The sequence below is a fragment of the Egretta garzetta genome, unplaced genomic scaffold (assembly GCF_000687185.1).
Source record: "Egretta garzetta isolate BGI_Z169 unplaced genomic scaffold, ASM68718v1 scaffold289, whole genome shotgun sequence".
Taxonomy (NCBI): Eukaryota; Metazoa; Chordata; class Aves; order Pelecaniformes; family Ardeidae; genus Egretta; species Egretta garzetta.
The window spans coordinates 1,227,247-1,251,872 of NW_009260801.1; the positions used below are offsets into that span (position 1 = coordinate 1,227,247).

General features: G+C 38.8%; 1 protein-coding gene across 1 annotated transcript in view; it reads left to right on the forward strand.

Annotated features, from left to right (window-relative positions):
* The window catches only part of ROBO2 (roundabout guidance receptor 2), a 922,222-nt gene that overhangs the window by 766,300 nt on the left and 131,296 nt on the right, over positions 1-24,626 (forward strand). Inside the window, exons 3-5 of the mRNA XM_035902212.1 lie at positions 7,480-7,637; positions 9,294-9,414; positions 19,263-19,401. Coding sequence (XP_035758105.1) covers positions 7,480-7,637; positions 9,294-9,414; positions 19,263-19,401 — 418 coding nt within the window. The remainder of the gene's footprint in view (positions 1-7,479; positions 7,638-9,293; positions 9,415-19,262; positions 19,402-24,626) is intronic.

Genomic DNA, 24,626 nt, shown 5'->3' on the forward strand with positions numbered 1-24,626 from the left:
AAGCACTCAGTGAAAACCTCCCACCTGAATTTTGTTCTTATATCTTTGAGAGGAATATTTGGGGGTTTTTGGGTGCCATTGCTTTTGAAAATCGGTTATATATTTCTAATTCTTTTAAGTTTGGGTGTTTTTTTAAAGAAATTTTGCTTATTAGAATCTAAGAATGCCTGTACTGCAAGAGAGCAAAGGTCTATCTAGTCTGGTCTGTTCTTTTTCTGACAATAGCCTATGAGGCATTCTGGAGGATTACCTCTTTTACCAAACATGATCCTCCCTGCTGCATTGCTGCGAAAAGCATAGTTGATGTGATTTGAAGAGTCCTCTAGCGCTTTTGGTGAAACTAGTCCCATATTCTTGCTGCGAAGGAGACATGCTGGCATACAGGTGGCAGTGAAAGTACCCTACTTAGTTGTGACATGGTGTTTTTTGAAGCCGTGCTTTGTTCCACATCTGATATTCACATTAGTTGGGAAAAAAATAAATTACATGCCCATGATTTTCTGAATATGTAGTGCATTAAATGTGAAGAGCATGTTAAAAGCTAACGTCAGACTTGATTTTAAAGGATCATTAAATAACTATTCCAGTAAACTGCTAAATGTCCAATCCTTGTTAAATCTTAAGACTTACAACAGACCATGCACTTTTTTCAAACTTTGTTGTCTGCAGTTGTGGTACCAGTTCTTCTAGACTAGTCTCTGAACTTTTAAGCAAGTAATAGGGTTTTTAGTTTCAATGAAATAAAATTCTTGGTAATATGTCTCTTGTTAGCATTAGCAATCTGCATAGTGCATTCATCAAGAGTGATTATGCTTTAAGAATAAGAAAAAAGGAATCTGCTCTGTATCCTAAAGAAAATTTTTCAACATATTTCGTTGTATAGCTTTGGATGTCTGAAATTACTTAAATGTGGTCTTCAGGATATTTGCATTCATAGAGAATACTTGGTTATGCTTATTGCTTCTCTTTGCCTTCCTTGACTGTCAAAACACAGTGATGCTTTTGAAGATTTATGGCAGATGGGTAATGAGATTGCTGACTGTTAACTGTAGCATTCAGAATTTGTTGGTGGAAGGAGGCGGGAGTTTAAAAAAGAGAGAAGGTTATTGGGGCTTCATTGCAATGAAGACAGGTGATAGAATTTTGTTTTCAATCAGGAAGCTTAAACATAAATATGTTATGTTCCAAATTAGAAAAATCTCCACTCTTCATGCTATCTAGTAGTCAAATTAAATTTTTCAGAAAAAATTATGGAGATGTCAGATTGCATTCAAGTGAGCACAATGAATCACAAGAAAGGCAAGGACATTACACAATTTTTCAGCAAGTGTATTCAGGCTGTATTGCATATGCTTAATTCAGCACAAATAGCAGCCTTTAAAAAATCAGAAACAAATCATAAGCTAATGTCGGCAATAACTATCACCTGTATACCTGTGTAAATGTGTAAAAGGGAAAATAGGTTGGCAGTGTCCTTAATTGGGTTAACTGGTGAAGAAAGATTTCAAAGTCTGACTCTTACAGTGTGTGCTGTAAATACGAAAGGAGAAAACCTACCTTCTTTCTTGACCTTTGTGCAATCAGCTAGTTGGGGTACACCTCAGACTGAAACTAAAGAAAAACCCCAACTATCTCCCACTGACTGCATTTGGAATCTGTATACTGACTTGCCAGTGTTGGTTCATGCACCTGATGTCTAACATGCATCTGATTTCTAACACTAATTCTGTGCTCACTTGGTTTAACAGATTCTGTGTTTAGAAGCAAGGGGCTCCACTTTCATGTTTAGACATTAATGCTCATCACAAAGTCCATATTCTATAAATGTCTATATCTGTATGTATGAGCTGTTAGAAGTTTTTGAGGATGTGTCAGAATGGAGTGCTTTTTCCACAATTTGGTCTTTGCTGAGGCCTGAGAATAAAGAGCAAGCTACCTTTAACTGTAAGTACTGAGTAGGTTACTGAGTTCAGAAGCACATGAAATACTGAGTGAGAAAAAGGGATGAAGCCAAAGAAAGTTGCTGAGTCTGCAAGGAGGAAGATGATCTCCTTCTTTTGTTTCTTGATGCAGATATCTCCCTGGTGCTCTCTTCCTCGCTTTGATTTCTAGAGACCCTACTAATCAAACATTGTTGCTGCTGCTGCACTCTTTGAAAATACCCTAATACCTCTGAAAATTGATCTTGCAGGTTTGGGGCCTCATTCTAAAGTAAAGTCTGAACATTTTAAGTCATGGTAGATTAGCCAGCATTCAAGGCTCCTAAGCAATATCTGTATCAAGAGGTAGATGGAGGATGGGAAAAAATACATGCTTCCTTATAATTTTTTTTTTTTTTTTTAAAAAGGATGCCACTTTTTCGCAGGCTGTGCACATGCAGAGGGAGCTCAGGAACTCCCTGGGAGTCTTGCCTAGGACTATTGCCTAGGTTGGGATTTTTTTTCAAAATTTTCCTTACAAAATGTGACAGAGGCAGTTACTGAAACAAAGAGGTAGGGCAGCAGCGTCTTCAAAATGCGTTATTATTCTTCATGAGGAAGGTTGTCTGTGACCCCTTGTTTTTTTTCTGTCACCCCATTTCAGCAGGTAATGCCAGCTTGCTCAGGGACCATTTCAGTAGATCATACATGTTAGCCAAGTTCTAAAATACCCCCCTGCACCATACGCTACCTAAAGTATAATAATCCTTTAATCTGTCCACTGCATGACATCTGGGCAGTTATTTGACATAATAATTCATGTTGATTGTGCATATCAGTATGTACCGGAGGAGAGAAGTGCCAAAGCAGTGGCAGAGAGATGAGGATTTAGGAAAATGCCTGTGGGGCAGTGCATTTTCAGGGGATCAGGGGGAGACCTACCTGCATGTGGCAGGTCACCAACCTGCCACCGATGTGACTGTAAAATCATTTATATGAGAATAATATTATCCTGAGATAAGCACAAAACAGAATAGGAGGGGGAAAGATAAACTACCAGGACCCAAGTTACAGTAGCACATTAATATTTACTCGATATCTCTTTATACCCTCTAGTCAGCACGACAGATGTGGCTGTGTTTTAAGACATTATCATTCACTGAAAAAGGCAAAAAAGATAGCCTTCCCCTCCCTCCCATCCCCTGTAATCTCAGATGTTCGCTGTGCGTGCCGGGGGGAGGAGGTGGAGAGCTGAGCGCTGGTGGGAGAAGAATGCAATTATCCCAAAGCCTCCTGACGGGCATCCACTTCTTCCTTCCAGCTTAGCTGCTCTGACCACAGGCTGGGGGCTCGTGGGACATGGACCAGATTGAAAAAGTGGAAGCAGACAGATGGTTATTTGTAATCATCATGTAAATGTAAATCCTATAAAAATGTTTTCTTTCTAAGGGCCTGAAAGCTGTTGTAGTGGAAAGCAGGATTAAGGCATGGATATCTAGCCTAGAATAATTTTGACCCTGCCACCTACCCTCCTACCCCATAAACGTTGTGGCTTTATCTCCTCCTCCTTTAAACAAATTGCTGGAGCCTTGGTTGAGGAAATTAATTCAGTTTCCATGTAATTCCCTGAGTTTATGAGCATCAGTTTGACCAAGGGCTGGATTTGGGCCTAAGCTGGCAGGTGCTGGTGAGCAGTTGCCTTGGTAGCAGGGACTTCTTTTTTTCTTCTTTCTCCCTCACTCTGGCAGGTGCGTGGCCTGCGAGTGTTTATCTCAGCGCTGCCACCCCTAGATGTGCTTGCTTTCCGTGATTGCGCTCGTGGGTACCTATAAATGGCCGTGCAGGACTTTGCATGCCTTAAAGACCGACGCGACAGCTCCCAGACATCTATCTTGTTTGAGCAGCATCAGCTTATTCAAGCTACAAAGAGGCCAATCAAACTTTAACTTTTGTCTACAGCACCGTTGTAGGCTGTGCGTATGGTTTAGCTGTCCTTTCCAACTCTCCAGTCCCCCGGTGCCTTTCCAGACAGCGAGGTGTAGCCATCCGGAAGGTTTTGCCCTTTCGAGGCTTTGCCTCTCGAAACATGAGGATGTTTGTGCTGCCCGTCGGGCTGGCAGAGGGGAGCAGCTCCCCCCTTCATCGCCGTCACTGCTGTTGGGGCTGCTCAGCAACCTCCGGCGTCCTGCTCTCCGAGGAGACCAGCTGCACTGCGGTACCAGCGTGGGCACGCGGGGCGGGATGTCAGCGATCGTTGTCTTTGGCATCCCATGTTAAATGTAGGGTAACACCCATGGCAAGCACAAAGAGAGCTGCGGACCTTATGTTAAAATTAGAATAAACCAAATGAAGAATACGGGATGAAGAAGAGAGGAGCCTGATGGCAACATTTCACCACTTGTGTTGAATTTTTAAAACGCTAGTATTTGTGTCCTGCCAAGAAGGCCCTGAGAAGGGCTGGCTTCTTGAGTGAACAAAAGCCTCTTGCCAGTGTGTGGAGAGGGTGATCTGCTCAGGCTCACTAATAGTTATTTAGAAGTACCCAGCAGTTGTGGATAATTGGCTGAGGAATATCCTTGCAGCTCTCAACCACTTTTCTGTTTTCACAGATGATTGTGCTATTAGATATGGTGAATGCACTAAGCTGTGCTGCAGCTTTTCCTTTTACTGTGCTAATAAGCACGAACTCAACTTCCAGTTGATGCTTCTCTCTTCTGTGGCCTGTGGCACTGGAGCAGGACAGCCGAGCTCACCAGCTCCTGCTCTGGTCTCCTTCATGCGCCCTTCCTCTTCCCTGCTTCTTCTCTCTCTGAGGGTGATGTTTGGATGTGCTGGGATGGCTGTGCTGATCAGATTAACGTCTGTGCTTTGTATTGTCATTCTTATATTGCATTAAAAGCACTGAATCACAGGAGTGGCAGCCCATGCCATCTGCTCTTTACCTTGTTTTTCTCTGTGCTTTTATTCTTATTCTTTCCTTACTTTACCTGTTTTTTTGTTTTCATTCTCCCTAAACTTACAGTGTTCCCTCTCTTGCTCTCTGAGTTGTTTTCTCTCTTTAATTTATATTCCACATATTTTTCTTCTATCTTTATCTTTCTGTCCATGCTTTATTTTTTCCCTATTTCATTTTACTCCAATCATTTTTTGTTTTCCTCCAAAACTCAGTATGCTTTAGATGGAAATAGTGAGATACGTGTATTCAAGATTCGTATATGTGCTGAGGTGCAGAGCAAGATTAAGTAAACCGTGTAGCATCAATTTTGTCTTCCATTCAAGCCAGATTTGCAGTAAGACTTGGGTAAAGGAATGTGATAAAATCAAATCACCTCTTAGCCTCATATTCTGAGGCTGATTGGAACCTTACACAGTTGCTGGGATGAATCAGAGAAAGTTAATGTAATTTGCTGTGTATCACCCCAAGAAACTGTATTTGTCAGCCTCGTATAGCAATGTGAAATGTTCAAGGAAAATGCTTTCCTTAATATTGCTGCCAGGAGTTAGGAGTTGGGAGTATAAAGTCATTATGTTGTGGGATCTGCTGATTTTCTGGGGATTTTCCACTAATGGATTTGCCCAGAAGTTCTGTAATTATACAAAGAATCAAGCCAATAAAATTAATATTTAGCTTGTGTGTAATAATAATGAAAGAAGTTGATGTTTATCCATTTGTCAGTTATATGAAAGAGGGCATAGCATTGCCGAAGAGTAATTTTTCTTTCTGTGTATCATAGTGATCACAGAAACACAGGAAGATGTTTCTAAAAGAGGTGATTTCTTAAGACTTTTTTTTTTTTTCTGGTTCTTTCCCTGAAATTGCTGTGGTATTAGCTTTCTTGGCTTTGCAAAATGTTGTAATGCCAAATAGTCAGCAGCCCATAATCTTCTGCGTACTGTTTTTGTGTTGGGCATTACGTAAGTTATTTCTTCCATTTGATCTCGAAGCTCTATAAATTCCATTTCTGTTAATTTGATTATTGTGAATCAAAACTGCATGAGTGATTTGTATTAATCAGAAATAATCGGGGGTTGAGTCTTTTGTTAAGTTGTCTGTTGGAAAAAATGTATCAGTTGGGTGTGTAACCTAAGAAGAATAGGGGTTCTTGCCAGAGTTGCATTTGTTGCCAACTGCGTCCTGTCACTTTTATTTTATGCTTCAAGAGCAAGACCTAAATAATCAGTCTTTTTTGTGTGTGTTAGAAAAGGAATTAACTTCCAATTAATTCCCTCCTTCCTCTGGGATCTACCTGTATATCCCAAAATGGGGAACAATGGAAGTTACCTCATCTGTCATTTTGAGTGCCACATATATACAAGCTTGCTCACCTCAGCCCATTCAGAGACCGATTCTTGTAAGCATTAATCATATTTTCTTCTGGCTTATTACAGAACAGAAAAATATTCAGTTCCAAATGTTAAAATGGGGCACATTTTATTAACATTGAAAGCAGTAAATTATCTCTGCTTATGAAATGAGACTGAGCAATTTCTGCTGAACTCTTCCTGACTTGCCCCTTCACTAGGATACAGTGTTTTCTAATTTCTCAGAGGGCCCTGGTTCCATTAAGGGCGAGAACTGTTTTAAAGCTGTAATGAAAGCCATACATAGCTGAAATTCAAGGAGGGGAAATGCCCTAAATTCTATTTCAGTAGCTCATCTAGAGCTATTTTCAGTTTTATGTTTAGAAGAATGTCAATTAACCTGGAGACTAGGACGCACGTGGAAGAATAACAATGAAGTGGATATCATTTTAACACACTGAAGCCAGCTAGTTGGACCCAATCCTCCTTTATAGAACCTTGATTTACACAAAAAGCTGGCCTGTGTTGCCTAATTTATTTTTCAAACAGCTTGGTGATTTAAATACTCTTTCCTTTCAATGTTGTGGGACAGCACTGGCCAAAGTTACAGAAATATTGAAATTAAAAATAAATAAAAAGAAGAAATAAATATGCTGGAAGCACACTGCCAACAGCTTGATTTCTCTGGCACCTTTCAGGACTAGTGATCACTTCGGCATGTATTTGGTGATAACAATAATAATAGTAATAATAACAATATACTTCATCAAACTGTAACTCTGCAATTTGGTATCAGTTGTGTCACTTCTTTACCTAGCTTATGCTGTAATAGGAGATCCAGGCAAGCCAGATATTCAGCATGTCATTTTCTGCTGTGAAAAGAACTCAACATCAGACCTGCAATGCTACTTTTGCAAAGATGGGAAGTGACCCTGTCAGTTAAAGAGAGTAATGCGTGCTACAGGTTTTTCTAATGTAAATGCAGAGCAGTGTTCTTATCTGGAGAAAAAACAAGGGGAAAAAAAAACCCAGGTGTGTTAAATCTGTCTCCATTGGACAAAATGTTATGCCTCACCACATTCTTTTATGAAAATTTTTATAGTAAATATAAGATGCAAAGTCATCACCTAATAACAGTTGAGACTTTTTTGTTTGTTTGTTTACTGTTATAGGTATCAGCAAGTATTTTTTTTTCCCCACTTACAATGTCATCACTTCTAGTAATTTTTTTTCTTCTTTCCCTCATTTATTGCATTAGTGCTACGGGATGACTTCCGCCAAAATCCTACAGATGTTGTGGTGGCAGCTGGAGAGCCTGCCATATTGGAGTGCCAGCCACCTCGTGGACACCCTGAGCCTACCATCTACTGGAAGAAGGATAAAGTCCGTATCGATGACAGGGAAGAGCAGATCAGTGTGAGTATGAGTACAATGCAAGTGCTTGCTTATAGACACAGGGCCTGCACTGAAGCCCCACAGCGGAGTTCAGCAGAAACACAGCTTTAAAGCCTTTCCTGTTGAGACTCGTCATTACTCTTGGCAGTTTGCCTCTCTGAACTTTCCCAAATGAGGGGGGAGGGTTGTTTATTCCTTCTGGTTTATGTCTCTAACTTGAACTTCTTGAGGCTTGATTTGTGTAACAGAGGTCCATTACAGTGGTAGATTTTGTCATGTAAGGTGCTCTGTTAGATGTGAGACTCAGTAGATATCTTTGACCAATTTGACCGTACCTATTCTAGATCTCATTTCACTGAAATGAATGAGATCTCAGTTCAGTGAGATGAGAATATCAAACCTTATATCAGAGAGGCGTTTTAAAGATAAAATCAGTCATATCCATGAGGTATACAAATACTCCATGGGAAAAAACAACAGCTTAGGTTGATATTAGTAATGTTGGTTTTAGTGTAGTAATCGATATGTGTATTCTAGATGAAAGCTGAAGTTATACTCAAGGAACAATTGTTCCTGAATAGGAATACATATTGAGTAAATGAGTAACACTGGTTGAATTCTGTGACAGTTCATTCCATGTACTGAATGAAAAAGGATTTAGCAGAAAAACCTAATTTATCAAGTGATTAGAAATTATATCATGGTATATGCAAGCAAATGGGATATGGGGACATATTTCATTCCTAATTTTTAAATGCTTAGCTTTTCACTATTAGTATTTCTTCAATAAAGTTTTATGTTGTATGTAACTCATTCAGTGCTGACTGTATTCAATATTGAAGTACTGTTAGGAAGCTTATTTGTCATGCTTTAGACGTCTAAAAGGTATTTCAAGCTAAACAACCAAAGTAGTTGCTATATGTGGGCCAGGCTGTCTCTGCTAAGGTCTACTTAAGAGCAGAGGAAGGAAGAGTGGCAGGCAACTGGTCATCATTCCCTGACTCTCAAGTTTCTTTGGCTATATTCCTAGCTTATTCCGAAGCACCCCTTTGTCTAACTTTTGACACTGTCTGTGACTTCACAAGCTGCAAATTTGTTATTTTATTTCTTTCAACTGCCCTTCTCTTTCACTCTTATAAGCACCCTTTGTAGCTAGGAAAATGTGAAGTCTTATTGGAGTCAGGTGAATTCTCAGTGTGGGCTAGATTCAGTCGTTTGCATCATTGAAAAGAGAAAATCTAATCAGTGATCAAGGAAACTGTTCGGACACCAGTAAAATAAAATTAACTAAAGAAAACTAAGTAAAATTGCCTTATTCTTAAGAGAGATGTCAAGAGTGCTTTACATATATCATCATGCAAGAAATACAAGCATTCTGCATTGCCAAAGAGGCAGCAAGAAATGTAATCTTTGAAATGTAGAACATCTAATGAAAACCAAAGGAAAAACTGAAATTCAGTTAAAATCAGTCAGTAGGATAAAATGTGTTCTACAACATATCTAAACACAGCTTAAAGATATTTAAGCATATAGAATTCTAATTTTAAAGCTACATATATTTACAAACAAAACTTTAAAATCCCTTTGTTGTGGAACTTGCTGCCTAAGAAGGTAGCTTTTTTTCCTGATATCTTCTGTTTATCTGAAGTTAAAAATATATTCCTTGTTTTGAAACAGATACGTGGTGGGAAGCTGATGATCTCCAATACAAGAAAAAGTGATGCTGGCATGTACACTTGTGTTGGAACCAACATGGTGGGGGAGCGAGACAGTGATCCAGCAGAGCTGACTGTCTTTGGTAAAGCAACTCAAACTTTTTTTGTGTTTCCTTTTCGCTACAGATGTTATAGACTGAACTGACCTGGGTGACTCATCAAAATATGAGACAAAACAAGGTTAACAGAACACAGTAGCACTGCTGAAGCTGCATTTCACAGTTTCTGAAGATGAGGTTTCAAAGGCTGCAATTTATAATTATGGAACTGTGATGGCTCAACATTTTCCTTCTAAGCGCATAGTCTCAATCTAATTGGAGGTCCATAGTGATATGCATACACTCAGAGGTGGTACTGCAGGATATAATGCTCTCCCTCACAAAGCTGCCAAATGTAATTAAGCTACTTCTCATATAGTTGGCAATTGCTGCTTAACAGAGATTTGGATCAGCGTTGCCTATTTAAATAATTCCTTATTCCTGTGGGGTTGTGAAATCAAACTTTTGTAGGAGTGCACAAAAGAGCTCAATTGATCAGTAAAAAGTCATTGGAGAAAATCCCAAGACCTGATAGGCAAGGCAAGAAGTTGTTAGGAATATTTGCCCTATGGTTAGGGTTTAGAGGCAGAGTAATACTGAACCTAGAGCTGGATCCATCCTGCTAACAACTGACAAGAAGCAAAGCCATAAAATCCTGCTGTGGTACATCCTGCCGTCATGACACTTCTATTTACTGTTGGCTGTGGTTTCATAGGAATTAGTCAAGAGATCTTTGAGCAAACAAAAGAAAATCAATAAGGAAAAAAACCCTCACGCACTGCTAAAGAAAACACGTGCATATAAAAAGGAAAGAAAAATAGTGTTAATTTTCCCTCCTGCTGTACATCTTTGATATCCTTGATACAATACTGAAATTCCAAACAAGACTGCTTGTAATTCCAGTAAGAGTTTTCATAGAAATCCTAAGGTCCTTTCTGAAGCAGGTGCTCCTAATGTTTTCACCTTCTGCCTAACACGGTGCACTGGAAAACCCAGTCACACATGTTGCCATCTGTGTTTGCATGTATATGCAATTCAACATTGGTCTGTTCACTTTAAAAAAAAAAAACCATATTATGGGATTCACAAAAGGCATAGACAAGTTTCTGCTAGACAAGATCCATGAGTGACTGAGGATTTGCTGCTTTCCAGCATTAGAAGACTGTAAAGGCTTCCACTCCTCTTAGTTTGTTGTGGATTCGTGGAAGCATATGACTTCTAAAGACAGAACTGGTACACCTTGCAAAATAACACAGGAAGGATCTCTATCAAATTATTATGTCCTTTGCAGCTGATCTGTTGAGGTTGTGCCTTTATACAGATGTAAAAGAGACATGACATATCTTCTTCATCAGTTTAAGTACTGATAATCTCTAGTGATACTCCCTGTGGATAGCAAGCAGATTGCAGTCCTAAACTACAAAGCTTTAAGAAATCCTTAAGAAAATAATTTGTTAAGAAGCATTGAACTGTAGGAATAAAACTGAAATATGCATGTAATTTCATATCCTGCCAAGCTACGAAAAGTATTGGGTTTGTCTTGGTATGTAAAATGTTACATGGCCAATTAGAATATTCTGATTTTTTTTTTTTTTACAGGACTTAACCATAGCAATCAATTCATAAAATACAGTCTAAGCCTATTTTTTGAATACTGAATAAAATCAGCAATAAATGAAATTAGGTTTTTTAATTCTTCATAACTGTGTTAGACCACCTAAAGAAAATTGTGTTTGAAATTCCTTTCCTATCTGGGTATCTTCCTATCTAAAATTCCCCTTCTGTCTAGGTATTCCCTTCCTATCTTCCTCTTTCCTGTACAAGAATAGCATGCAGAAAGCAGGCCCTCAGGTTACCGTCTGCTGTTTGACAAGAGGATTGGACTATCCTGGGCCCCATTTCCTGGCTGCCACTTGGCCCTGAAGCTATCTGTTGGTGTATTGGGCTCACGGTGTAGAGGTGTCCAGGTTAGTTCTGGTCTGCTCCGTACAAAAGAAGGTGGCTTGGCTTTGCCTTCCACCACCAGAGCAGTAGTATTCTGTTCCTGAACTCCAGGCAGCAGCTCGTGTGTGGGTGGGTGCGTGCACAGTGCACTGGAGAGCATTATCCATGATGTTTCCAGGAAGCAATGTATCTACTGGACAGTCCAATCAGTCTAAGCATGCACAATAAATCCAATAAATCCAGCAACTCTGGGAAACGTCAGATTGGCTGTGCATGTTCAGATTGACTTTACTGAACACAGGCAAAACCACGGGTCATCTGTTAAGTCCACAGCCTTCCTCTAATACAACTCACAGTTTTGAGGAACATGGGAATTGTGCAAATGTTGAGAAAAATATGCTAAAACCATCATAATACTTATATAATATTCATGTGCCCAACTTTAACTATTTTGAATATATTTGAAAAAGGGCTTTATAATAAAAATGAAGATATCTTAGCTAAGAGACTTAGAGAATTTAACAACGTGGCTGGCAAGCCTACAGCTGGTGCTGATTCTGGAGAGAAATGTGTATTAATTAGCTGATTATTAATGTCTCTATTCCTTTGCCAAATAACAAACCCCCAAACCCCTTCCATAGTGTGAAGGGGGCCTTAGTAAACACACTTCTCTGTAGGAAAAGGAACTGCCTCATACTAGTTCTCAAACCTTTCCAGGAATCAGCCACTTGTTACTTTTGGCTTTGCAAGTTTTTCTGTAATACCTGACCTTAATTTCTGCATGTGGCTTGTGACAGATCTCTGGCTCTCTGTACAGTAAATTTAGCTTGAGGCATTGCCTCTGGAAAAACTGAGTCAGTGTGGTGGTAACTGGTGGCCCGAAGGGAACAGCATGGAAGCCTAGCCTAAAGGATTACACCTTTCCTGAGCTTAAAAACATAAAATGGGCAATAAGAACTTTGGAAAGAAGTTGGAGGAGAAAATGAAAGTTTCCCATATGCAGAATGTATCCACTTGGCTGGGTCCCCATTCAATAACCTTTGCTGAGAGATATTTGCAGATAACACCTGTAGAACTTTCACAAAACAAGTAATTTTTTTTTCAACCCGGCCTGCATAGGAAACCTAGTTTTCAACATTTGGGCACTGCTAACAGCATACTGTTTGTGTTGGTGCAGATTGCATTTCTTTTGTTTCCCAGACATGATACTTCTGCTAGCGGAAAATTGCCAAACTTTCACAGTAAAATATATTAAAGCAGACTGATTATGTAAGCAGTGCTTCCCAAAATTATTCCTGTGTTTTGAATGGTGACAATGATGCGTTACATTTTGTTAGTCTTCTCTTTCAAGCACTACTGCTAGTTTTTGTCTTTATGAGGCTACAAGGTATAATCTTGGAGTAAAGCAAGAAGGCAGGGTCTGTCGCAGAGTCTAAGTTGGCCTTTAAAGAAATTTAATAACTAATCCATCAATCCTAACATTCACAAAAAGAGGCAGCATGGTACTTTAGTATTATGGACGCACTATTCTAAAGGCCAAATTCAGAAGTGTAAGTGATACAAATTAGGCTGCTTTGCTTGTGTTTGCTCATAGCCTTTGGCTGAACAGACTTAAAGCAAGATGCAAACCAGAAACAGTTTCATTCCAATTTGTAAGAAAGCTTGGTTTGTAAATACATAATATGGAGCCAGAAATTAAATAAAGTAAGAATTACTGTTTAATTAAACCTTTTATCATTTTGTCATACCACTGCACTGTTCTCAGATAAGTTTTCAAGTTGTTTTAACTATTTCAGACTCCTTTTTGTTCCTTTGGACTTAAAATGGTATGTTTGAAGAGAATGTACAAAGGTATATCTTGTGTATTGATTCTGAAGCTCAGTGAAATCAATGAAAGCCTTAATATATCAACTTCAAGAGGCTGGCATCAAGCAATGGAAAAAGATATATTTAGAAGAGCCTCAGAAGAATATAAAACATAACTAAGAAGAGTACAAAAATGTCTTAAAAGATATGTCAATTCAGACATATTAAAGATTGTTTTGGATTAATCTTTGATTCTGGCTTTGGTACCTGAGCCTTTTTTCAGCTAATAAGGTCCTGTGGGATGAAGAGGTATTTTTGTCTGATGCTTGAGGAAGTATTTGTGTTTGATGTTCTCTAGACATTGTCAAGCTGAAAGAGATACCACAGGTCCAGAAAGAGTATACTATGATGACATGATGTTAGAAGAAAAAAATCCCCAAACCCCTTAATGAAGACATTGTGCCCCATTTTCCTTTCCTGAGCTCTGACTGTGTGGAAGGCCTTAGCAGAGAGTCTTGTTCCATCATATCCTAGAAATTAGTCTCGGAGGCTTTCCCAGACACATTGGAAAACCTACCAAAATCGGGTATAGTTTCACAGTTTGAGTCAGAGAAATTGGCAGTGTGTATTTCGTCCTTCAGAGCAAAGTTCCTCCTGTTTTTCTTCAAATCCTGGTGTTTCCCACTTGCAGTGTACTTGTGGCAGTTTGCAAAGAGCCAGTTTGGCTTTGCAATATTTGTTATCCACAAATACTGACAAGTTGTAATAAGATAATGTTACTGCTGTGAAAAAGGATCTGATTTGGTCTCCAAAGTCCATAGCTAATGGTCAGTAGAAACTGAAATTAATACGGTTGTAGATGTATATAAAAGGAGAAAAACACTAGCAGTTGGTAAAAATCATTCTACTTTATCTGCATGTGCCTCTTAACAGTGCTCCGTGCATTTACTGTGCAAGCTCACCGCATCTTGGGTACTGCTTAGAGTATAGAAGTTTGCAACGTCTACACAAGTGCTTATTTCTCAAATGAAAATGGAAAGGTGCCTGAAAAGAGGCAGTAGAAGAATGTCTTCATATATAAAACCTTCTGCTTTTGCAATTGCATTTTCATTTATTTGGCCAACATAGGTAAATTTAGTGTGATCCTAATATCCTGCCTTCTTACACATCTTCATTTTTGTCAGGGAGCTTTACTTTATCCAGATCATGTTGCAGTTAATGAAATAGCTACGCTGCTGACAGCATTCTGTAGTGAAACTAACTTTCAGCCACCTAATGTTTTTTTTTCCTTTACATCAGAATGCTAAAGTGAAAAAAGCTTCTATTTTTTAAACTATTTGCTGTTAAATCCCTCCCCAAAGTCTTTTAATTTGTGTTTTAATACTTCTTCGTAGAACATGAAAACAGTTTAAAAAAAATATGCCTTCTCTCCGGCAAAGGCAGAGAAAACAGTTTTAAATCAGATTGAGCCTCTACATTATAGGGGCCATCCAATCCTTCACTCTAGCAGTTGCCTGAGCAGAGAAAATTTATTAAAGTAGTTAGGATCATTTTAATTAGATTGAGGTCCTATATATGGCTGCCTAACTTTTTGAGGAACAGAGAAAGGGCAATAATACATCTGAAGGTCATCAGAGTCTCTCTAATAGACCATGATACTCAGACCAATTGTTAAATAGAGGAAAAATTGAGTTCTGGGGTTAACTTGTGTCAGCACCCAAAGCAAGGAAAGGATTTTCCTATGTTTCTGGTTAGGATCAGTTCTGCTGGTTTTCTTGCTGTGCATATCTCAAGCACTGCAACAGATTGTAGGTGTGTGTCCAGATTGCATTAACAATGCTTTTTTATAACTGCAAGCAAAGTTTATTCTGAAGTTATAAAGGTCACCCTAGTAATAGCACGACTGGTTGACATGACATATAACCGTGACCTATTTTATAGTTATCTTCAAAGATTTTTAATATTCATCAGAGAAAGTATGGGAAGTGGGTACTTTATTTACTCAGTGAAAGCTTATAAAATAGCTATATTAAAATTTTTATATACATCTATGATTTTAATTTATTACCTTTTCTTGTTTTTTCTCAAATACATTGTGTTCTGAATGCTGTTGACAAAGTAACAATGTTTAATTATTCCACAAGGCTTTGTTTATGGGCAATACATGTCAGAAGACAAAAATAAAAAGATTCTTTCTCAAATTTAGCTCTGAAACTAAATTTGACCTGGCTGTGTGAAGAAACCCTCTTTATTTAACATGCTTGAGCAAGCAGCTCTCTTGTCTCCTGAGAGATTAACATTGTAAGCAAGTTATGCAGGTGACTCAAATCCAGTTAATCTCTCATAAAGAATGTTAATTGCATTGGCAACGGCATTCACTCTGATCACTTTATAGCTGTATAATTAGGTATTGGATGTATTCAAGGGGCTGTCTGAGCAATACAAATACAGGAAACAACATGAGCGATAACTTGTTCTTTCCTGATTCTCACTGTGCAAAATGCAGAGATGATGGAAATAGCAGTTATTGGTATTTGCACATCCTTGCTAACTGGGATCTGTACTTGCATAGCTATTTATCTTCTAGCAAATTCTAAACTGTTTTGGAAAATACATGACTTTTAGAAGCTGTTCTGAAACAAACATGTATGTATACTCCTAAATTGCCTTGATGTGGAATCAAGTGATTTACCTAATGACCTCTGGGCCATTTACTGTCTTGTCAGCTGGGTTCTTCTCAAAAGGTGATGGGAATTTACTTTCTCATCTCCTGTATGAGAGGCATTTACAGCCACAGGTAGCAATTTCATAAATACACATACATTAGTTTTTTAGCTGTTTACAGGCAGCTTTTATAAACACGGTCTAAAATAATTTTTGTATGCAGAGCAAGCCAACATACAGGCACACGCAGAGTTATTTAAATTCAAGGATCTCTAAATCACCTATGATGATGCTAATGTGGATCTAAACTTCTTGGTTTAGGATCATCTTTTGAAAAGCAAATACCAAAATGTAGAGCGTATCATGTATGAGCTCAGAGCAGGGGTTGGTCTGAGCTCTTCTTAAGAGAGAAGTCATGAATAAGATACTGTTGCAACTTACAGAAAGTTTCATTAAGATATTCCCTTCTAGATCCTCACAATTAACACACAGGCCAAACGCATTGCTTAGGATTAAGGTTAACAACTAATGCTTTTGTTACTTTGTCCAGTTTTAATAAGTTTGTCGGACCAAAAAGCTTTATCCAAAATTTTCCATGCCTAACCTCTGCTTCAACTGTTTGTTTTTTTTTAAACTGCCAAAATAATTCATTCTTCTCTAAGAATGTTGGCGTTCCTGCAGTTTGGAGGTGAAAGGCGTAGATGGAGGGAGATGGGAAAGGATTTGAAGGAGAGGGATGGAGGAAGCTTTTTGTCCTGAGAAATGCAGGTCCCTCATTGAATAACAGCGACATAAAATTTCATGGGGAATAGCTAAGTTATGCCAGAAGTGTAATTTTTTGCTTGTCCAAATAATTTTCACCAAATTTAGCCAATTATGCACCTCTCTAAAAAAAATAAATCATCAATTCATACACTAAAGACACTAGGTGGAATGCAGATCTGAACAGCATTTTCTTGCAACTGCAGTTTGGCACTGCTAGTCTCCTGGGATGATACTTGGTTACTTTAGCCGATTTTTCTTGTGTTAATATTGTGGATGGGCTGTATCTGGGTGGCAGAGAGAAAAGAAGCTCCAGTTCAAGTGTAGAAACATAGAATCGTTTAGGGTCAAAAAGACCTTTAAAATCAACAAGTCCAACAAGTTCAAACACATGGTGGAGAAGAGTCAGTTTGCCGTGAGGTACAAAGAGGTGAGAGGCAGGGAGACTGGACTTGGGCACTTGCTGAGTTCCAGCTGTGAGCAGCAATATTCTGAGCTAGGAGGAGGAAAATCGGCTAAGGAAGCGGTCTGCAGCTGGAACGAGCTGGCCCAGGCAGTGGCTGGAACGCTGAGGGACTTGAGCCACTGTCACAGACTGGCCAGGACATAGAGGGTGAGGGTAGGAGCAAACCTCCCTGGAGATGGGGAAGGGTCAGGAGACTGCACGCACAGGGAAGGAAAAATCTGATGAAGCACACTCAGGACAAGGAGCTGTAGTGAAGGTTATGTGTGACTGGTACACAGAATTGAAACAGGGAGTAGACTGAGATTTCAATGTGTGGGGAGAGATTGGAGCTGAATTTACTTGCCCAAACACTGCTGGAACTTGCAGGTCCTGGTCAGGACAAGGAATGGGACAAAAGCAATGGCTTGGGAGAAGAATCTCTGCCCATTATACATGTTTTTATCTGTAGCATCTGGAAAAGTGCTATAGATACTTGAGCGTGTCTATTCTCCTGCTGACAAAATATGTCTTTCCCTGCCAGTAGGTCCCCCTGCTAATATCATGGAATTCTTATGTGATGCTGTCATTCATTTACATAATTATTAACAGGTGGTTTTGTGTTCCTTATTTTCTGATTTAATATTCTGATTTGTAGAAGTGGTGAACATTTGATTGGCTTCAACTTAATTCAATGGAAGCTAAGCTTTGAACACAGAAAATTAATGCTAAATAAAAAAAAAATTGGCAGTTTTGTGTCTCAGGTTGAGCATCAAAATTTAGCAGATATTTTTTACCTTGCTTTCTTAGATCTCCATCACACTTTCAAAAGGAGCTATGAAAATAAGTGAATTGTTTATGAAGCATTAAGATGGGTGTAATGGAGGTCATGAGGAAATTAATAATTCGTCTTTGAAGTGAAGTTTGAGTAGTATGACAGGAGGCCACCCACTAAATGGTACAACTAAAGCAAAATATTAAACACCTGTTCATTAAATGAATACCAACAATATGGAGAAGTATGGGGAAAAAATAGTATGTGATCATGTAATTGCAAACAGTCCCATAGGGCATAAACAAAAAGGGAGTGATTAAAGGGCGTGAAGACAGCCTTAGTTCTGGCGCTTCTGGCACTGAGGTGCTGCGTGCTTAATTTTGCAACCTTATTAATGTACTTTTAACATTTTGGGGTTTTGTTTTAAATTTGCATATAATAAACATGGACAGCCAACCCACAAACTCAGCTCTGTAGTAGAGCTGTAGTAGATGAACTCCCTGAGACAGAATCTGCTATTGCTTACATCTGTGTGAATTTTGAATAATTTTTTAAGTGACATCATACCCTTCAATTTGCTGAGAATAAAATGCAAAACGTGTGTAACCAGTTTTAAATGTCTTTATAATAAATCCCTGTCTTGAGTGGAAATACTGCTTCTTATAAACCCAGTCTTATAATGGTTTGACTCTAGCATAAATAATTTATGACAATGAAAGTGTGGTATGGCTAGGAGCGGACAGAACAAAATTTATGCAGTCCAAAGGCAACTTGGAAACTAACCCCAGTGACATCCTTTCAAATGAAATTACCGGTACTTTGAGTTTGTACCAGTATAACTGAGATCAGATTGTGGCTCTGCATCTGGATTTTAAGCAGGCCTGTACAACATTATGATGATTAATAATATTTGTAGCCGTGCAGGCTAACATAACAAGGGTAAACAGAACTTATTATTCAGACCTTAATTTAGTTTTCCATGGTGAAGTTAGCAATGGGGATCAGGGAAGCTCTGACCTCTGTACAATAATCCGCAGTTGCCTGAGATGCATAACAGGGAGTTTACATTTTCCTCCAAAGCATCAAGTTATTGATTATTGCCAAAGGCAGGCTACCTCCTTTGGCAGCTCCTATATCACTAGAGCAGGCGGGAGCTTTTAGATCACACTCTGTGTATGCAGCGATGCAGAGCCAAAATGTTCACACGGAAGGGCATGGTCTTGGAGCCTGCTCCGCCGGCATGGCAGCTGGGCAGCCAGTGGCTTCCTCCTGGTGGCACTCAACTCTTGCGTGAGGGACGGATGTGACAGCCACCGCCTCTCCAGCCTGACAGTCATCTTCTGGGCTCTTTATGTACATCATCAGTTCCGTTTGTCTGAATTTGTGGAGCTCAGCCTCCTTTCTTCGTTCTGTGAATCGGTAAACAAAAAGATGCTGAAAAGTCAAAAGTGTTCATTTCAACCCTCTGACTCACTAAGGAATTTTAATGTCTCTTTCAAGAACGGCCCACGTTTCTCAGGCGACCGATTAACCAAGTGGTGCTGGAGGAGGAGGCCGTGGATTTCCGGTGCCAGGTGCAGGGGGATCCCACACCCACAGTCCGGTGGAAGAAAGATGATGCAGACTTACCGAGAGGAAGGTGAGAACAATGGTCACGTTCACCACACTTTCAATTTTCAATTGTTAAGTAACGATGCAATCACTCCCTGCTACTTATTTGTTGTTTGACATTTTGGGCAAGATTGTGTTGAACAGGGCGACCAGATCGATTGGACTACCAGGGAAGAGGGGAACTCCGGAAAGCAGACACGGTCTCCATAGGAGTGTAGTGAATGCTTCAACTTTTATTCCCGAGTATGGGTATACTTATAGTACAAGCAGGGTTCAGGCAGCACAAGCAATAATTTCATTGGTCTTAACACACTGTCTACGCACTTCTTCTCAGACAGTGATGGCACCTGTAATACTTTTCATTGGTTTAAGCTTTACTGTCCACGCGCTTATTCTCAAGTAGTGATTGGATATATAAAACAAAGAACACAGCTATCTTAGTTTCTACTTGCGGTCAGCACATTTTTGCCTTAGCTCATATCTTCTTGCTTGTTTCAGTGTACCAAGGACACGCTGTTTATAAACTCTGGATTGTCTACATATTCCCATAATACTTTGTGGCCCTGTTGTTCGAGAAACCCCTCTACAAGATTGATTTCTCATATTGCTGGTCTTTGGCACTACAAAACCTGTTCCGGAGCCAGCTGAGCAGTGAAGTTCATTCTGGGTTGAATTGTCCAGGATAATGGATTCCTGTGAAAGTGAGAAAAGTGATGCGTAGGTACTGTAAGCACATGGGTATTCACTGAATTTGCTGGAGAAAAGTAAAGATGTTTTAGGAATGTGCTAGTGATGGTAGCCTTCATAATAACATGCTGATACCAAAAGGGAGAAAACTTGGCTGGAGAGTTGCAGAGCTGCTCCATTGCACTAGCAGGATGAATTAGAAGCAGAGCGCTGTGGTGGGCTTTGCCGGTGTTTTGGCTAATGTCTGTTAAGTCTCGGAGAGAAACCTTTCTCCTGAGAGGTAAAACGAACAAACTAGCAGAAGTGTAAAACAAAGTTGGAATTTGGAACAGGCCCCTTGCGTTCAAGAAAGATTCACTGAATCTGGAACAAATGCAAAGAAAATTCAGTGATCAGTGGATGAGAGTCTGTCTTATAAAAGGACATTAAATTAGCTTGGCTCCTTTCAGCAAACAGAACAGAGCTTGGTCCTCGCTTTCTGGAACTCTTTCTAGTTTTGATGCTGAATCATTATTAGATTAAAAAATATTAACACAGAAATAGGTCTGGGAACAGGAATGAGAACGCAGGTCTCCATAACCCCCAACAAATCCTTCTGGCCCTGTGAATCCTGATTCATTTTTGCAGAGTGCTTTTAAATTCAACAGGAGACATGGATAGTGCCTTTTTTTTCACCCACCACAGTTGATTGTTCTTGTCCATCAGTGGTGTTTATTCCTGGGATGTGGCTGACAGGATTTGAAGAAAGGAAAAAAAATCTAGATTTTCTGTTCTTCAAACAAGTGCTTTAAACACTGGACTTACGTAGGCTGGCTGCCAGCTTCTGCTCCTCCAGTCGTGATTTAAAAAAAAGAGCAGCTGCAATGGTGTTTGTGGCTAGTTTGTGTCAGCGTATATTAAGTGCACTGTGAGCAGACTGCTAGGCTGGGCCTAACTAAAACAAGTTAGACATTGCTGTCTTACATCTTCACCCCAACAAGGTAAAAAATGTGCTAAGTCTGTTATCTGCTTAGTGTCGCATACACTTTCATGAAACCGATGGCAAAATTCCTGAGAGTCACACAGAACTTAGCCGTGTTTGTGTCTTGGGTTAATATCTTTCATTTCTCAATTTCTAAATCTTTAACAAAATCCCCAAACTCAAATTGGAGAATACTTATTTTAGTTTCCACTTCCTCAACTGTGTAAGAAGTCTTCCGTGAGCATGCAATTCTCTGGTTAAATATATTAATGTAATGATACATAATCTAGAAAAAACATTTCTATATAGGTAGAGATATGTATGTCTATATAGAGAAATACTTACATTTTAAAATTAATTTCCTTGCAATTTAAAACAAATTAAAAAATTACATAGCTTTTCTGCTAATTATACTGATAGATGTGTATGCATGTAATACATGAGCAGACTTTTGGATGGCAGGATGAATTTTTCTCTTTGCTTGCTATTTGACTGTGCATTGTAGAGTAGTCCATAGCAAAGACATTGTGCTTCTGTGATTTATTATTACTATTGTGCTGCTTCTATTGCTTTGAATCATGTCTACTTCTAGGTCTCATAAGCAGAAGTAATAGACAATGAACCAACAGTGCCTTTGATTAGGTTGCATCTTTATTAGTTTTTTTTAATGACTATGTTCTTTCTTTTCTTCTTTTATATCTTACTGGGAAAAACATAGTAATATGTGCCTTGAGGTCATTTTTGTGTTCATTCATGATGTATTTCTGAGGAAGAAGATATGAAACAGGAAGCATAGGAAGTTTTCACTGGGCTTTTACATAAAAGAAAAGAAGGTTCGTCGGGTACGTTCTGATCATAATCAACTTCAGGCTCAGAAACTACTCAGTGTTCTGCAGTGCTTTTACCTTGCTGTTTAACATTTCGTTAACTGTGTCTTGACATCTTAAGATAGAAAGTGGGGGTACATCTTCATTTATGTCTGCTTCCGAGAACATCACAGGGATGGGTGAGGAAGGGGGAAGGTTGCAGAATCCCATGCTGGAGTCCACCTTGGGTGATAGAGGACTACCACTGCCACTGCCCATGTAGTGGGTTACCACTGCCTGAGCCGTGTGGATTGTGGTCATCTAGTAGAGTCCGACATCTGCACTTCAAACCCAAATACCTCTGATGATCAGGACTGTATGTTTTCTCTTTTGAAATGTATCATTTGTATAGCAAGATATGTGAGCAGAGTCTTCATTGTCCAAAAGAAATTTCCAAACCATGCTGCATGATGCTTAATCTAGGAAAATAACTTGGAACATCTAAAAGAAAAGCCACTGGTTTTCCCTGGATTTTTAATGCAAGCAAAGAAGTTTGCCTGGGTATAGTCTTAAAGGATGGATGAATGAGAAAATGATAATATAAAATTTTATAAATTAGGAAGAGAGATTCTAAGTTTCTCCTCCTTGATGAAATGGGAGATTTTTTTTTCTTTTGAGGTAAAACCAAAATCAGCTCTCAGCTTTTGAGCTCCTGTATTTTAACTATTTTAACACCTACAGTGAAATATGAAACCCTCAAGGAATTCCCATTGTTATTCTTCCTACATACATAAATCCTTCTTCTGAGCAGATCTGTGCAGCTATTTGTCTTATAGCTTTCAATATCAGTTTCCTGTTTTCACAGCTAATGACCTTCTTTGCACATCTGTCTGGTTTCATTTTTTCAATAATTTCCTTTTGCTTATTCCCTAGATTATAAAACAATTAGAGTAGGTACCTGTTTCAACAATTATTGCAAATTTTTAAATTTCTTGGTTGTTAGTTCAGCTTTCAGAAGTGTCCAGTTTGGTGGTAGCAAAGTGGAACAAACTGAATTTTCGTATGTGTTTATTTCTGTAATTTGCTCCTGGTGAATGCCAGAATCAGTGATATTTCATCCACGGTCTTTCAGAAATCTTTCTCTGCTCTTCTGTCTTACTTCCTTTTGTTTTTTTTAATGACACACGTGAAAGCAAAGAGAAAAGTAATCACAGTAATTTCTAGTGCCTAATATAAACAGTATTGCTCCACCGATTGGTGCATTGAGTAATGGAAAATAATTTCAGGCTGTTACATTTTTAATTATAAAGGTCCCTGGTGAACTGTAAGCATCTCCAGTTGCAATTGGACAGAATGAGGAAAAAAAGCAATTTCTAAAGAAATTAGTATGTTTGAAAATATGAGTATTTAAAAAAAATTAATTCAGTCATTTTGCTGAATTGTCTATGCAATTACCCAGAAATTTATGAATATCTGTGATATAAGACTGAGAACAGATGGACATAAGTTTTTTCTAAGGGTGTAGGTCTTTATTGCGAAACTTAACTATTTTGAATTGATGATCTGAACTAACTGTGATAGCCTGTATTTTGAATTTAAAACCTTAAAGTGGTTCTTATAGTGGAAGTTTTCAAATTGCCTGTGGAAAATAGGTCTCACTAACAGTCAAAGGACATTACTTCTCCAAAATCCTGTAGACTTGACTTGAGATATCAAATGCCTTGGTACGTATGACAGAGCTCTTCTGCATATGCTTGGGCAGGAATTATGAAAGCTGTAAGAAGGACCAGGTAGTAACAGTGTTGTGGTTTATGTAGGCTAACTGTGTTCCTAGTTCTTTTACATTGTTGTGGTAATTAATTAATTACATTCTTCAGACTTGAAAATTCTATTTAAAGCCTAAACCAATCCCAGCATATTAATAATTTGCTATTAAAAATGTTGATACTACACCAACAGGGAGAAACAAAGTACAATGTGAAGTCTGGGGTGTGTAAAGATTTTTTCCAGAAGCTGCCCATTTCGAATCAGTGACCTGAGACTGAAGTGCATTGTGAATCAAGGGTAGAGGTGCATGGTGTATATTTTATTTTAATTGCTCTAAAAATTCAGCATCACACCATAGCTTCCACAGTACACAAAGGCTAGGGAATAGTCAATCGAGTATGACTCATGTCAAACCACTGGAGGTGAACAGGATATTGTGGGGCCACCAGTCTTATGCCTTTGGCTGAAATATTAGGTTCACGATTGCACGAATAGAGGTTTTTTTTCATTGTAAGTGACACAAGGAACTGGCACAAAAATTGCACTAAAATGACTCAGACAATTGTGGCCATGCAGAATGGCTGGGACCTATTGAAAATTAAATAAAAAATGTCTTTATACAACAAAGTCTTTTTCTAGCCACATGTTCAGGTAGGTTTCCCTTTGTCTGCTTGGCAGAAATACAAATTATACTTTCCTGCTAAGGAACTGATGGTCTCCTGTGTGATGGGGAACTCAATATGGCCTGGATCAACTTTTGATTCATCTGCTTTTTAGTCCTGGTAACAGGAAGAAAGCGATATTATTTGAGAGCCTCCAATATGAGAGTGGCATATCTATGACTAGCAATTTAATAAAATTTGAATAAGGTTTGTACAGTGTTTCATGTCTTCAGATTTTCTAGCGAAGCCGAAGAGAGCAGCTGCGTAGTCTGTAATTACATAGCAAGAAATTTTTTTTTTCTGAGGAAGTGAAGAGATTTTCAATTACAAGTTAAAATTTATGATACGCTATAATAACTGTTTAAACCTT